General features: G+C 42.5%; 2 protein-coding genes across 2 annotated transcripts in view; both read left to right on the top strand.

Moving 5' to 3' along the window:
* Positions 1–10,587: 10,587 nt before the first annotated feature.
* LOC311223979 (apolipoprotein A-Ia-like) lies at positions 10,588–13,707 on the top strand (the record flags this gene model as incomplete). Its single annotated transcript, XM_084308764.1, has 3 exons — positions 10,588–10,630; positions 10,847–10,991; positions 13,110–13,707. The coding sequence occupies 3 exons, from the start codon at positions 10,588–10,590 to the stop codon at positions 13,705–13,707; spliced, it is 786 nt and encodes a 261-aa protein (XP_084164890.1).
* Positions 13,708–13,876: 169 nt separating this feature from the next.
* The window catches only part of LOC311223988 (T-box transcription factor TBX1), a gene marked incomplete at both ends in the record, with an annotated part of 28,235 nt that continues 27,556 nt past the window's right edge, over positions 13,877–14,555 (top strand). Inside the window, one exon of the mRNA XM_084308776.1 lies at positions 13,877–13,882. Coding sequence (XP_084164902.1) covers positions 13,877–13,882 — 6 coding nt within the window. The remainder of the gene's footprint in view (positions 13,883–14,555) is intronic.

The following is a 14,555-nucleotide window of genomic DNA, read 5'->3' on the forward strand; positions in this document are numbered from 1 at the left end:
CCCTTTCACATTCTACAGTGCTGCATGGAATGACTTTTGTGCATAAGTATCGAATAGACACAGAGCTCCCTGCCCCCTCCCCCTCAGGTTTGGTGTGTGAACGATGGTCTGACTCATAGGCAGAGCACCATTCACACCAAACCTGTGAATGTGAATACCATGAAATGGGTTGCAATCCATGCGCTTAGTGTTATGCTTACGCAGGTAGCCAGGTACATGCGACGAGTCGAGTGCAGCTCACAACAAATGGGTACAGCGCATTTTTGTGTGCGCGACTGCGCGTACACGGCGAGTACACATCCGTGCGCGATTGCGCGTACTTCTGCCTCAGTGGTGATCTACTAACACGGTGTGTAACCGCGTGTCACGTATGTTGTGTATGTCATAAATGTCACTATGAATTGAAAATGGGGGACCCTGATGTAAACAAGACAAACGTCTTTCTCTGGTCTGCATCCCCTTAACAATTGTGTGTATTGAGCCGTACTGTATTGTACCCATTCTGCAATCTGTTAAATAAAGTTTTCATTCGTTCGTTCGTTCATTCATTCATTCATTCATTCATTCATTCATTCATTCATTCATATTCATTCATTCATTCATTCATTCATTCATTCATTCATTCATTCATTCATTCATTCATTCATTCATTCATTCATTCATTCATTCATTCATGCTGTTTGGTACGAATACCATATGAATTATATTTTAGAGGGAATTATCCTTCATTATGTAGAACAGCTAATTGTGATGGCACACACTTTCACTTTGTATGGAAACTTGAACATGGTAATAGTACTAACTTGCTAAATCTAAACGAGGTGTAGTAGAAGTTCTCCACTCATCAAACTTGTGATTTTTAATAAAGGTTGAAATGAAACGAAATCAAGAACATCTCACACACATAAAGACACAGTGACAAAGTCCAGTGGTGACAGGACAAATGACACCTCGACACACGCACCACCCTTTGACCTATCAATCAAGATAGAGCACACAGAGATAGGCACGCACACACACACACACACGCACACACACACACACACACACACACACACACACACACACACACACACACACACACACACACACACACACACACACACACACACACACACACACACACACACACACACACACACACACACACACACACACACACACACACACACACACACACACACACACACACACACACACAGGTCTAGTTGGCCCATATAATTAAATTTAATTTCAAAGATTTATTTAAACTCAAATAATGAGATTGCCCTCATTTACAATGACGTTGAGTTACAGACAAGTTAAAATAAATAAGACAAAACAGATGAAAATAAAGAGAAATCTGTTGAAACAGTTACACATCAAAGCAAGGAAGTTTGTGATCATGGTTTTACATTGTCCTATAGGTTAGTATTGATTTTAAGCGTGTGTTAATGATCTTTGATCTTTCCAGGAATTTGGTGCATTAAAAATAGGCTGACATTCCAACTTCAGACCGTACTTGGGGCCATTTGAGTGAGTTGATGGGGTCCAAAGGTAAGGTGGTAGCTTTCTAACAATGGTGTATAGATAGCAATGTTTATTATGCCTCTCTGCTAGAGAAGATCAACACAACTTGTCATACAGGATACAATGGTGAGACATATAGTACCTATCACCAGTAATCAATCTGAGGGTAGAATGATAGACAATTGGGGTTTAAAAGTGGAAAGAGCAGCATTTCTATGAATTACATCCCCATAATCCATAGGAAAACTGCTTCAACAATAATTGTTCTACTAAACAGAGGGAAGCTGGTTTGTAAAAGAAGCAAATTTATTTTTGCAAGTTGCTGACAAGAATGTATATGGTATTTAAATGTAAATTTGCCAAAATATTTATATTCCGTAACTCTCTCAATGTTAGATCCATTCACAGTATGCACAGTATGCATACTATTATAATCAATATATCTGGCAACAGCATGTTGTTTTATTTACATTATAAGTACCAGTTTAAGATTAATAAGAGCATCTTGTGTAGAGCATTAAAGGAAGGTAGCAGGTTATTATTGATGGCTAGTTGTACAGAATCAGCTAAACAATACACAATAGTGTCATCAGCATAAATGAAGTTTTGTCTCTTCACTGACAGCCACTCAGTGAAGAAACTAAATATCATTCATAAAAATGGTTGGATGGACCCAAAATGTATCCTTGCGGAACACATTTTTTACCGGCAAGAACTCAGACACACTGAAGTCTCTCAAACAAATAATTGTGAAACCAATAACAAGCCTTTCAATCAAAGTAAATACTGCATAACCTTTGAAACAGGGTTATCTGCACATCTTCCAGCAAAATACAGGTGCTTCTCAGCTCGAGGACAGCAAGCTTCAAATGGACAAAGGGGACACTTGACTAAGGCAACCCCCACCCTTCATTATCCAATAGATTTGTTACCTTGTTCAACCAATTATCCAATGACAATTGTACACCTGGTCTAGGTTGACTATGTATGTTGTTTGACTCAAGTCTTTGTCTACTTGAACTCAGGTGAAGAAGTAGTTTTGAAACATTAGTTTGTTTGCATTATTAAAAACAGTTAATTAATCTGCATGCCCTTTGTCCTTTTGAAGACCACATAAAAGAGCAAAGGATGATCAATTGTATCAAATGCTTTTGACAGATCTATAAAAATCTTTAGAGAATAAAATTATACGTCTTATGTTACTAGACATGATTCCCTCTGTGTGTGTGTAAGTGTGTAAGTGTGTGTGGGTGGGTCTGTGGGAGTGCGCGCACACATGTGTTTGTTATCTGAAATTCAATGACTAGAGTTTGAATGTGTTTCACAAAGTAAATTGTGTCAAATCAGCTGTCATCACTTTTATATGCTTTTACTTTGTTTTTGTTTGCCAACTTCGTGGGACACTAAATGTAAACACTACAATTCCGCTAAACTCCCACATGTGCAAACTCCACACACTCATCTCAAACAGATGAGAGACAAGCAAATCAATAGGGATCAAGACATTTGTTTTACTGCTGTGGGGTGACAGCCTCATTATCTCCAAAAAGTAAACTTTCCGGGAATGAAAGGTAATCAGTAATCCAAAATCGTGCCTCAACACAGCAACAATACATAAGAGGTACACCTGCTCATGTTATTGAAATAAGACAAAATCACAAACAATAAAGACAATTCCAAAACATTTATAAAAAATAAACCCTGGATGACTATAGGGCTTGGGAACGTGACGTCACGCTGCACTGGCTTCTGGGAGATTGACCCACCAGGGGAGCATGGACCACTGAGTTGAATTTTGAGGTTAACATTTCTTTTTTGAAACATTTTATTGTGTGAAAAGTTGCCACAGAAAATATCAAGACCATCATGAAGAAGAGTATTTTATTGTCAATGTACACAAGGCAATGGACCTATCTCAAACCCTGCCCTCTTTTCTTGATCCTCCCATCACAGCTGTCGCTTACCTCGGACTTCCTCGGTAAGCGACAGCTGTGATTGGAGGATCAAGAAAAGGGGCAGGGTTTGAGATAGGTCTATTGAAATGTGTCTTTTCGCATATCCATCCTCCACATACACACGGTCCATCACACATATGCATTTCATCAGAGAGACCAGAGCGCAGGGTCGCAACGCCCATGGAGCAGTTTGAGGGTTCAGCGCCTTGCGGAAGGGCACTTAGGCAGGATGGTGGGCACTCACCCTTCAGTCACCAGCTCACAGCTGGAATACACCCTCCTGTCAGGGACGGGGATTGAACCAGCGACGGTTTCGGTTACTGGCCGGCCTTTTTACCTAGGAGTCTAGGCCATCCTGCCTCCCCTTCCTCCCCATCATCCCCTGCCTCCCCTATCACCCATCAACCCCTTTCTCAGCCCAAATTGATATTACAAGGGCACTCAAGAGAGATGCCTACGCCCATGTGTGTGTGGGCACCTCAGTGTTGATTTCAATGGACAATGGTGGAAATTAATTCAAATAAAATACAATTTGAAAAATATCGCCTTCTGCAAATTCTAAGCTTTATCCAAATCGGATTAGAACTGTTGCAGCTATGGCTTATGTGGACACACACACACACACACACACACACACACACACACACACACACACACACACACACACACACACACACACACACACACACACACACACACACACACACACACACACACACACACACACACACACACACACACACACACACACACACACACACACACACACACACACACACACACACACACATACAGACAGGAGTGCTTACAATAACCCTGTCATGCTCTATGCACACAGGTGTAATAAGTAACCCACCAAAGATGCCGTCTGGTGTCCATAGCAACTGTCTAACTTCCCACTATTTTCCTGAGACTGATTGACAGGGTATGGGAGGAGATTAAGTTAGAATGAGGATTTATTGTCATTAATTATCATATCTCGCAGTGGAATGCAAAGGGTCTCTTAGCTGGAGTTTGTTGGGGGGCATTTCAAGAGATAAAGCAAGCTATATTGTGCATTCAAGAAACTTTGTTAGAGCCTTGCTTGGATTTAGTCATTCCAGGCTCTGAGAGATGACAGACTGGGAGGGGCCTGGGGGATGTGCTGTGTTTCCTAACATGGGTATTCAGTTCAGAAGAGTTCATGTTGGAATGTGGTAGTGAAAGTGTGGAGCTCCATGTTCCTTTTCTTTCATTTCTACACATTCCAAAAAAAGAAAAAAAAAAGGGGAAAAGAAAACTGCTTGACTGACAGAATCGGGAGAAGTCCTGTGGAGGTGACAGTGTAGCAAACACTGCAACATAAACGTCATGCTGTTGCCCTGATGAGCTCTTTGAGAAGTCTTTATAGGGTCAACAAGTTGCAATGTGCAGTAATGGTGGGGTTTGTGTGTGCCAGGCCATGTAAGAGTTGAGAAAGCAGACAAAATAGCTAAACTTGCTCAGGCAAGGAAAGATGTTGCTACGGTTGCCACTAGTTAAATGATAAGTTTCAAGTTTCTTTATTAGTTGTCATACAGAAGTACAGAATACTTTTATACAAAATGCTTCTTTCTGTTACGCTCCAGAGACTGTGCTAGACAAAAATAGATAAGTATAAAATAAAATAAGTATAGCAAGTAAAAAATAGAAGTCACGTACGTGGACACAAGTGTTCAGTATGTACATATGTACAATGTTCAATGCAGAGTAGAAGTAACTGAGTTACCATACAATATACTATACAATATACTAATATACAATATACTATATAGTGCAAAGCAGAAATGGGATGAGGTACAATTTAGGTACAATTTACAGTAAGGTGTAATGAGGTATGGGTTGTAGTGCAAATTCTTTACCAATAAATATAAAGTGTGTTTAGGTGTTCTAAAGTGTGTAAAGTGGGTGCTGCAGTGAGTTGTTTGTTTAAGTGAGTGTGTGCGTGTGGATGTGTGTGCTGTGAGTGCATTTGATGGTTGTTACATAGTGTTATTGTTCGTTGAGCATCCTGATGGCCTGGGGATAGAAGCTTCTTCTGAGTCTTTCTGTGCTTGCCATGAGACTCCGGTATCGCTTGCCTGACCGCAGCAGTTCAAAGAGGCAGTTGTTTGGGTGGCTGGAGTCTTTGATAATTCTCTTAGCCTTACCCATGCACCGCTTGTTGTAAATGTTCTGGAGAGTGGGAAGCCCCCCTCTAATTGTGCGTTCGGCTGAACGGGCCACTCTCTGTAGTCTGCTACGGTCTTGTGCTGTGCTATTCCCAAACCAGAAGGTGATATTGCCAGTCAGGATTCTCTCTATTGTGCATGAGTAGAAGTTCTTAAGGATCTTCTGACTGACTTGGAACTTCCTTAGGCGCCTGAGGAAGTAGAGGCGTTGCCGTGCCTTCTTCACAACACTGTCAGTGTGTGTGGTCCATGTCAAGTCCTCGGATATGTGGACTCCGAGGTACTTGAAACTGTTCACTCTCTCAACCGGTGCCCCGTCGATGCTGAGGGGGCTGTAGTCCCTGACCCCGACCTCCTGAAGTCCACAATCATCTCTTTTGTTTTGCTGACGTTCAGGGAGAGGCAGTTCTCCTGACACCACTGCGACAGATTCTCTACCTCTTCCAGGTAGGCCCTCTCGTCGTTGGCAGAGATCAGGCCCACCACTACTGTGTCGTCAGCAAATTTGATGATTGTGTTGTTGTTCCGCTGTGCCACACAGTCATGTGTGTACAGGGAGTAGAGGAGGGGACTCAGAACACAGCCTTGGGGGGGCCCTATGTTGAGCGTGATGGATGAGGAGGTGCAGTTGCCTGCTCTTAGCACCTGGGGTCTACCCGTCAGGAAGTCCAAGACCCACTGGCAGAGGTCATAGTTCAAGCCCAGGTCCCTGAGCTTGGCTATGAGTTTGGAGGGGACTATGGTATTGAATGCTGAGCTGTAGTCGATGAACAGCATTCTCACATAGTTCCCCTGCCTCTTGTCCAGGTGTGATGCTGCTGTGTGCAGCACATGGGCTATGGCGTAATGTGTTGTAATGGTCTGGATGCGAGTATAAAATTAAGCAAAAATATCAATTTAAAGGTAGCTATAAACAAGCACTTATGGACACATATAAGAGAGAGGAGCTTGAGCAGTAATGTGACTGCCTATAATTTTTTCTCATTTGGATATATAAAAAACTGTACTTTTATTAAATGTTTTATTATTTGTTATATTATTTTAATTTGTATTAAATTATAATGTCAAATATTGTAAGGAAGGGGCAGGGCTTGATATTAATAGAGTATTGTCAATTTAGGGAACGTTGTACTTTTTCCTCCACTACATTTCAAAGGAAATATTGTACTTTTTACTCCACTACATTTATCTAAACCCATCGGTTATACTTTCGTTGAAGAAAAATAATTTGCATAGAAAACATGGTAGAAAATGATGAAGATTATGTACACTTTCAAATTTGAAGCCTGTCAACTTCAAGAGGATGTAATCAGAGCAGCATAACTGGACGACACAGCACTTTACCATAACCGTTAGAGGTATTTCTACCTTTACTTAAAGTACCAGTCTTTTTGCCACGTGGGTTCCAAGTAATTCTTTCCTTGATCCAAAAATCACTGTGCCGTTCTTGTTTCATAATCTTTAAATGTTACTGAAAGATTTGGTGGTAATTGGCTTCCAGTGTCTCTAAAAACGTGCCTTAAACACAACATAAACCCATGGAATTCACCACATTTGACTAAAATGGAAAATAAATGCACCTCGGATGATTTATGAAGCTGTTTTATCTTGTTTATGTGGTGTATCTGCAAGTTCTTTGAGTAATGGTAAAATAATATGAAAAACGAATGGCAAAGGAACTGTGTACTTCTTCCACCACTGGTCTGATGCTCAGTAGCGTAGGCCATGACACTCACACCCGTATGTTTCAACAATGGGAGTCGTGTCAGTCAGTTGGGAACATCGGCCTACAACGGCCCCTCCGGGGTCCAGCAAACATCGTGAAAAACACCAAAACCTGGAGTTGTGACGGTTCCATGAACACCAGTATTCAATGACAAATGACAAATGTCTCGCAATGTCATGTCCTGTTCTCTTCTATTCATTCGGTTGCCTCTCTGCTTCTTCACCTGTCCTCCTCTACCGTGACCCCCCCCCCCCCCCCCCAACCGACTCCCTATCCCTCGCCTTCCTCGTCCGGCGTTATCAAAAAGCCATCCCATTATCATTCTACCTCCTCTCCCTTCTCTCAGCCCTCCTTCCATGTTCTCCTCTCTCCCTCCTCCCCTGCTCTCCCACTCCTCCCTCCCTCAGTTCCTGTCTCTTCCCTCGGCTCCGTCTATCTTCAGCCAGCTTGTTTTGCGGGCTTTGTTCCAATTCCTCTTTCATGCTCCCTGGAGCCACAGGGGATGGCTTAGCCACATAGGGCAGGTGAGAAGGGGCCTTTGTCTTACAAACGGACAAAACATCCCCTGACCACTCAGCAAATTGGCACCACGCTGCCACAGGGCAGGTGAGAAGGGCCTTTCTCCAACAAACGGACAGACATCCCCCCCGACCACTTAACAAATTGGCGCCGTGCTGTGGCTGCAGCTGTGATTAAAAGTCATTAGCATCATACTGGCTCACTGCGTTTGCACTCATTCACATGCAATGGCGGATATACTGAACCCAACTATTGATCGACTGCTCAATGTACAATGTATACAATAGATGTACAACAGATAGAAATGGAAAGTAGACTGTATGTGCGTGCATGTGTAGGCAATGTGCGAGTGGAAGTATATTTTGTTTGCGCAGGCACGCTGGTGTGTGTATGACCCAGACATGTACTCATGTACCTAGTGTGTGCAGAGAACACACACACACACACACACACACACACACACACACACACACACACACACACACACACACACACACACACACACACACACACACACACACACACACACACACACACACGCACGCACACACACGCACGCACGCACGCACACACACGCACGCACACACACACACACACACACACACACACACACACACACACACACACACACACACACACACACACACACACACACACACACACTCACACTCACACTCACACTCACACTCACATGAGTACATGTCTGAGTCATAGTTACTTTAGGTTAGTTTGATCAGGATAAGCTGACACAGCAGTGACTAGGGTCCAGATTACACTTCAGTGCATTCCCATTCACAAAACAGTATGAAGAATATAAATGGAAAATAACTGAAAGGCCATAGATTACTGATACATATTCAACAGATATCGTTGTGACATATTATATTATATATTGATCGGCCATTGGTACTGAGCTGATCAGTGAAACTAACCAGCTCATAAACACAAATGAGTTGCTAACTTTCCTAATATGAGTTCCTTCCAATTGAAATGTTATTTGATTGTAAATTACAGTTCCATTCAAATATTCACCTCTGAGTCGTGACGCTAACAGCTTGCACATTACTACTATAATCTATTTGATAAAAAATGAAACACAGGCTGTTGGGTAAAAACAATATTCCTAAACATATCAAGCAAACTCTAGTGTTGGTCTGTTCTCCTACAGAGCTCATGATATAGAGTGGATTAAATGTACAGTTACTCTCAGGGCGATGACGGCCCTGGACCACTTAGATGACACAAAACATAAATTGACACCAAACATTTATTTTGTCAATTTGTGTGCTGATTTTATGCCTATGTTAATTTTATACTAATTTCCTGTGGTGCACTCTGGACTGCGGTCCATGTGTGAAGAGTACTATATAGATAGTTATTAATATTTATTATTGTTATATTGTAGAAATGTGTGCATTGCAAATGAGGGTGACCTCAATTGTAATTTCGAGAATGAATAAAGGTTTATGATAAGAAGTTAATAATTTCTGATGAGTTGTTCAACATGTATTTGATTGCTAGTGGTCCACATGGTCTCATAATTCCAGTGTTCACACAGTCTATTTGATTTGCACACATTCATAGACAAATGCACAAGTGCCTCTGTGTGTGTGTGTGTGTGTGTGTGGGTGTGTGTGTGTGTGTGTGTGTGTGTGTGTGTGTGTGTGTGTGTGTGTGTGTGTGTGTGTGTGTGTGTGTGCGTGTGCGTGTGCGTGTGTTAGTGAGTGTGTGCCTGCGTCTCTGCAGTGTGCTGCTGACTCTCACTTCAACCTTGAACCCTTGAACCCTCAACCTTGTTTCCTGCTGAGGGAAACGACTGGGGGGTGAGGTCCACCCTCCACGGAGACACATACCCCTCCCCCACCCAACCTACCCCCTGTCCACGGCCTGCCCTCAGGCACTATAAAACAGCCTGTTCTCCTCACAGTTCTTCAGTCTCTAACCAAGGCCAGCACCACCAGGTAGGTCATGCAGCGGCGTCTTATGAGCTGAAACTTACTGGGAAGACTGTAGGCAGCTGAGACTATAGCAAATCAGCAAAGTAGTCATGGGCAGTTTTATTTAACTTTTATTTTCTCCTTTCATCAACTTTTGTTGAGTCTCTACAAGTATTGTCAGGGTTTGTACGTTTCTTTGGAATCTGAAGTGTAAACTTTTATCACTAGCTTCTACAAAGTATGTCTTCTCCTTCAAACAAGCTACCCACAGGACACTGAAACTTGCTTTTTAGATCTCTTTTCCTATGGATGGGGACAGAGTCTTTGAGATCAGATTGCTAGCTAGATGATCCTATGCATGTGTATGCCTTAAAACAGGGATTATGAATTAGGTAACAGCCCAGAGTTAATCTAATGTAACTCTAATCCAGATTACAGGTAGAAATGCTATGTGCATGGTGGATCTTTCGGTAGGCAGTGAGGTATATTAATGTCTGCGGATGAGCGTGTGGCTTTAAAGAGGTTAAAGGATTTGTTTACCTGCTTGTCCTGTGCTTTGCATTCCATTCCTGGGATGATTCAAAATAGTAATTGAAAAACTTGAACTATTCTCTGGATTCTTTCATTTGTGGTCAAGTTTGTGTCTGGCAGAACTTTTACTGTGAAATGCCCTTCCAGTTCTGATGTTTAGAGAATGGATAGATTTCCATTCTTCATCTCTTCTCCCGCCTTTGCCCCACAGACCCTGCATCATGAAACTCGTGGCTCTTGCTCTCGCACTCCTCCTGGCCGTCGGTGAGTATTGCATTCACTGTTATGTGGAGGAATACTACAACACGTCAACATATTTATGCTGTTATCCAATTCTGTGGATGTTGTAAGCCTTTTGGTAAAACTGTGCCAAAAGCAAAACACTCACCTTTGTTCCCTCTGCTGCTCTTATGTCCCTCACCCGTCCACTTATTCCTTCCCTCCAACTCTCCCATCACTCTTCCCCCCCACACCTCCCAGGCTCCCACGCAGCCGCTCTGCAGGCCGATGCCCCTTCCCAGCTCGACCATATCAGGTCAGCTGTGAGCCTGTATCTGGGGCAGGTGAAGGACAGTGCGACCAAGGCTCTGGACCATCTCGATGACACAGAGTACGGACAGTACAAGTAAGGACCTTTACCTCCGTTATACATGAATGGATAAAACATCAACTTGCATGTATTTTCTTGCATATTTTCTTATTCACTTGTTTGTTTAAGTCGTAGTAGTACGAGTGGTAATTTATGTAGCTCATTTATAACTCTCATTACCAATAGTCCAAAATGAATGCACATAGAAATACTGTAAATAAATAACAACAAGGCATTAAATCTAAAGGAAAAATAAACATAGACTGAAAAGGTGTAGACTGCAGCCCATTATACCTCCCTCCCTCCCTCCCTCCCTCCCTCCCTCCCTTTTTTTTAATATACATAACATAACAAGTTCAAGTTCAAGTTCAAGTTCTTTAATAGTTGTCATACAGAAGTACAGAATACTTTCATACAAAATGCTTCTTACTGTTACGCTCCAGAGACTGTGCTAGACAAGATAGTATCAAATAACATAATAACATAATATAGCATGAATTTAGAAGAAGAAAATGAGGTCACAGTGTTCGGTATAGACATATGTACAATGTTCTGAGTTACCATATAATATACAATACACAATACTATGCAGTGTACTAATGTACAGTACTATCTAGTGCAAAGCAGAAATGGGATGAGGTACAATTTTAGGTACAATTTACAGTAAGGTGTACGAGTTGTAGTGCAATCCTTCATCCATAAATATAAAGTGTGGGGAGTGGGTGCTACAGTGTGTTTGTTTAAAGTGGGTGTGTGCTATAAAGTGTGTGTAGTGGGTGCTACAGTGTGTTTGTTTAAAGTGAGTGTGTGCGTGTGGATGTGTGTGCTATGTGTGTTTGGTGGTTGTTGTTGTGTAGTGTTCATTCATTGTTCGTTTAGCAGCCTGATGGCCTGGGGATAGAAGCTACTTCTGAGTCTTTCTGTGCTCGCCTTGAGACTCCTGTATCGCTTGCCTGACGGCAGCAGTTCAAAGAGGCAGTTGTTCGGGTGGCTCGAGTCCTTAATAATTCTCTTAGCCTTCCCCTTGCAACGCTTGTAGTAAATGTTCTGGAGGGTGGGGGGCCCCCCTCCAATTGTGCGTTCGGCTGAACGTGTCACTCTTTGTAGTCTGCTTTGGTCTTTTGCAGTGCTTTCACTACTGGGTTTATGTCAAATAGAACAGAAGCAAAAACAAAAGTTCCAAACATTTCATACACAATAATCATCACACCTCAGTGTTATATTTGTTTACCATATTATCAAAACGTTTTAAGATTGCAAGGTGAACTACATATATTCTTAATTCCTTGTCATATCCACACGTTAACCACTGTATCAGTGCTGCTCAGCATATGCACAGCTGCACTCAGTCATGCAATCAGACCACAGACCTGCCGGCTGCCGATAATAATAATCACTTTATTTGGGCTGACAAAGCCACAGAACAACTGCGTCTGCATTTGATCTCGTCTTGTCGATGAATTAGGTATATTGTTAGTAAGTTAGCCATGTAATAAGCGGGATAATGTATAGCCTATACTCGGTCATTGTCGCAAAATAATTGACCTTCACTGACGTTTAAAACACCTCGGCTGCGCCTCGGTGTTCTAAACTCTGTGTCGGTCAATTATTTTGCGACAATGACCACGTAGCTATACATTATCCCTTACATATTTAATATTTGTCCTTACTCTTGTTTTTTCCAAACATACTTGGAAAGTAAATTATTTAGCTTTCTACATTATCTGTGCAGTTTTAAAAGCAACTAGATTGCAACATTTTAAAGCATATAAATAAAATAAATAGTGTTGGTTGGTTCATAATAATCCCATCAATCAATTTACATTCTTATGGCTCTCTTCTGTAACATGAAAATTGGATTAGTGTTGGTTTTTGTATGTGTTTCCCACACAGTAGGTAATGTATGGAACTATGAGAACAATAGAGTATATTTAGTGAGTTCTGATGCAAGATATCTTTAGTTTTATAGTTCTATAATATTGCGATGGTTTTAAACATTTGTTGATGCAAGCATTTGGCTAATCTCTGCAGTCATCATATATCTGTTTTCTTTACTTTGAGCCAAGCAATTTTTTTGGAAAGTTGACTTTCCACGTTGGAAGTCTCCATGTTCATCTGTCTAATCCTGGCTCTCTCCCCCTTCCTTCTCCTTAGGGCACAGCTGGTTTCCAGCCTGGATACCCTGCAGGCTCAGCTCCAGGCGGCCCAGGTCAGCGCAGCCCCATACACCGACGCCGTCGCCGCCCAGGTCATGTCAGCCACCAACAACATCCACACATCAGTCTTGAAGGACATGGAGTCCCTGCGCACCGAGCTGGAGCCCAAGCGCGCCGAGCTGCAGGCCGTCATCGAGAAGCACCTGGAAGAGTACCGTGCCCAGCTGGAGCCCATCATCAAGGACCACAGCACCAAGTACCACGCCGAGATGGAAGACCTGAAGGCAAAGCTTGACCCCGTTGTGGCCGCGCTGCGCAACAAGTTGGCCACCAACGTGGAGGAGACCAAGTCCGCCTTGATGCCCATTGTGGAAGCCGTGCGTACCAGGTTGATCGACCGTCTCGAGGATCTGAAGACCTTCGTCGCACCCCACGTGGAGGAATGGAAGGACCAGCTGAATGTGGAGGGAATCCAGACCCAGGTGGCCCAGCACATTGCAAACCTGAGGGGTCAGGCTTCTCCCATGGCAGAGGATGCCAAGGCAAAGTTAATGGCTTTCTACGAAGCCGTCGCTGCTTCCATCAACAAGAACTAAATCCAACTCAACTAACCTCTTCCTTCCACTAGTCCCCTTCTCTCACACACTCAGACGTCACCCCCCCCCCATCCATCCAAAGCCAATGCCTACCGGATGCAATTTCTCTGCAATGAAATGGCAGGACTATTTGCTCTCACACACGCATACACTTCCCATGCTCGAGCACATGCAGGTGAAGACGTACGTGGACACATACATACTCGGCACATATGCTTTACCATTCATGCATCATAACCAACTAATATGTTCAATTGTATGTGAATGTTCACCTGAAACTGTGTAATGCTGCTTGTCTGATGAAAACGGTGCTTCAAGGAACACAGCTCAATAAACATCTGACTGTTTCATACTACGTCACTCTCTGCATTTCATTTGACTTCAGATATTTTTCAGGTATCTATAGAATATACTGGGGTCTTGTTAGTTATCTATTGTTTTCTATGTATCCTATGGATCCTGATGTGCCATGCCTACATAAATGGTGGATCAGAATAATATGGTAGTATCATCATGATGTGCCATGCCTACATAAAGCTGCAATCCCACAGCTCACTGGCTGGTTGTCATTTAATGATATTCATCTGCTATTTGATCACAGCCACCTCTCGTTTGCCCGTGGCCTGTCGTTTGTCTGTGATGTAATACTATGAATTTCATACGATAATTGATCACGCCACCTTCACCAAAGATTATCAGCAAAATTACAAAAGCGCCAATAATGACCGCATCTTACATCCATATACCCACGATTTTGAAACAAGACCACATTCAGAGACAAAGGAAGATTTTATAATGCAGATAGCCTCTTATTATAGGGTCAGGATTTATCACAAGGTCGGATGAAG

This window comes from Notolepis coatsorum, assembly GCF_963971535.1.
Source record: "Notolepis coatsorum genome assembly, chromosome: 1".
Lineage (NCBI taxonomy): Eukaryota > Metazoa > Chordata > Actinopteri > Aulopiformes > Paralepididae > Notolepis > Notolepis coatsorum.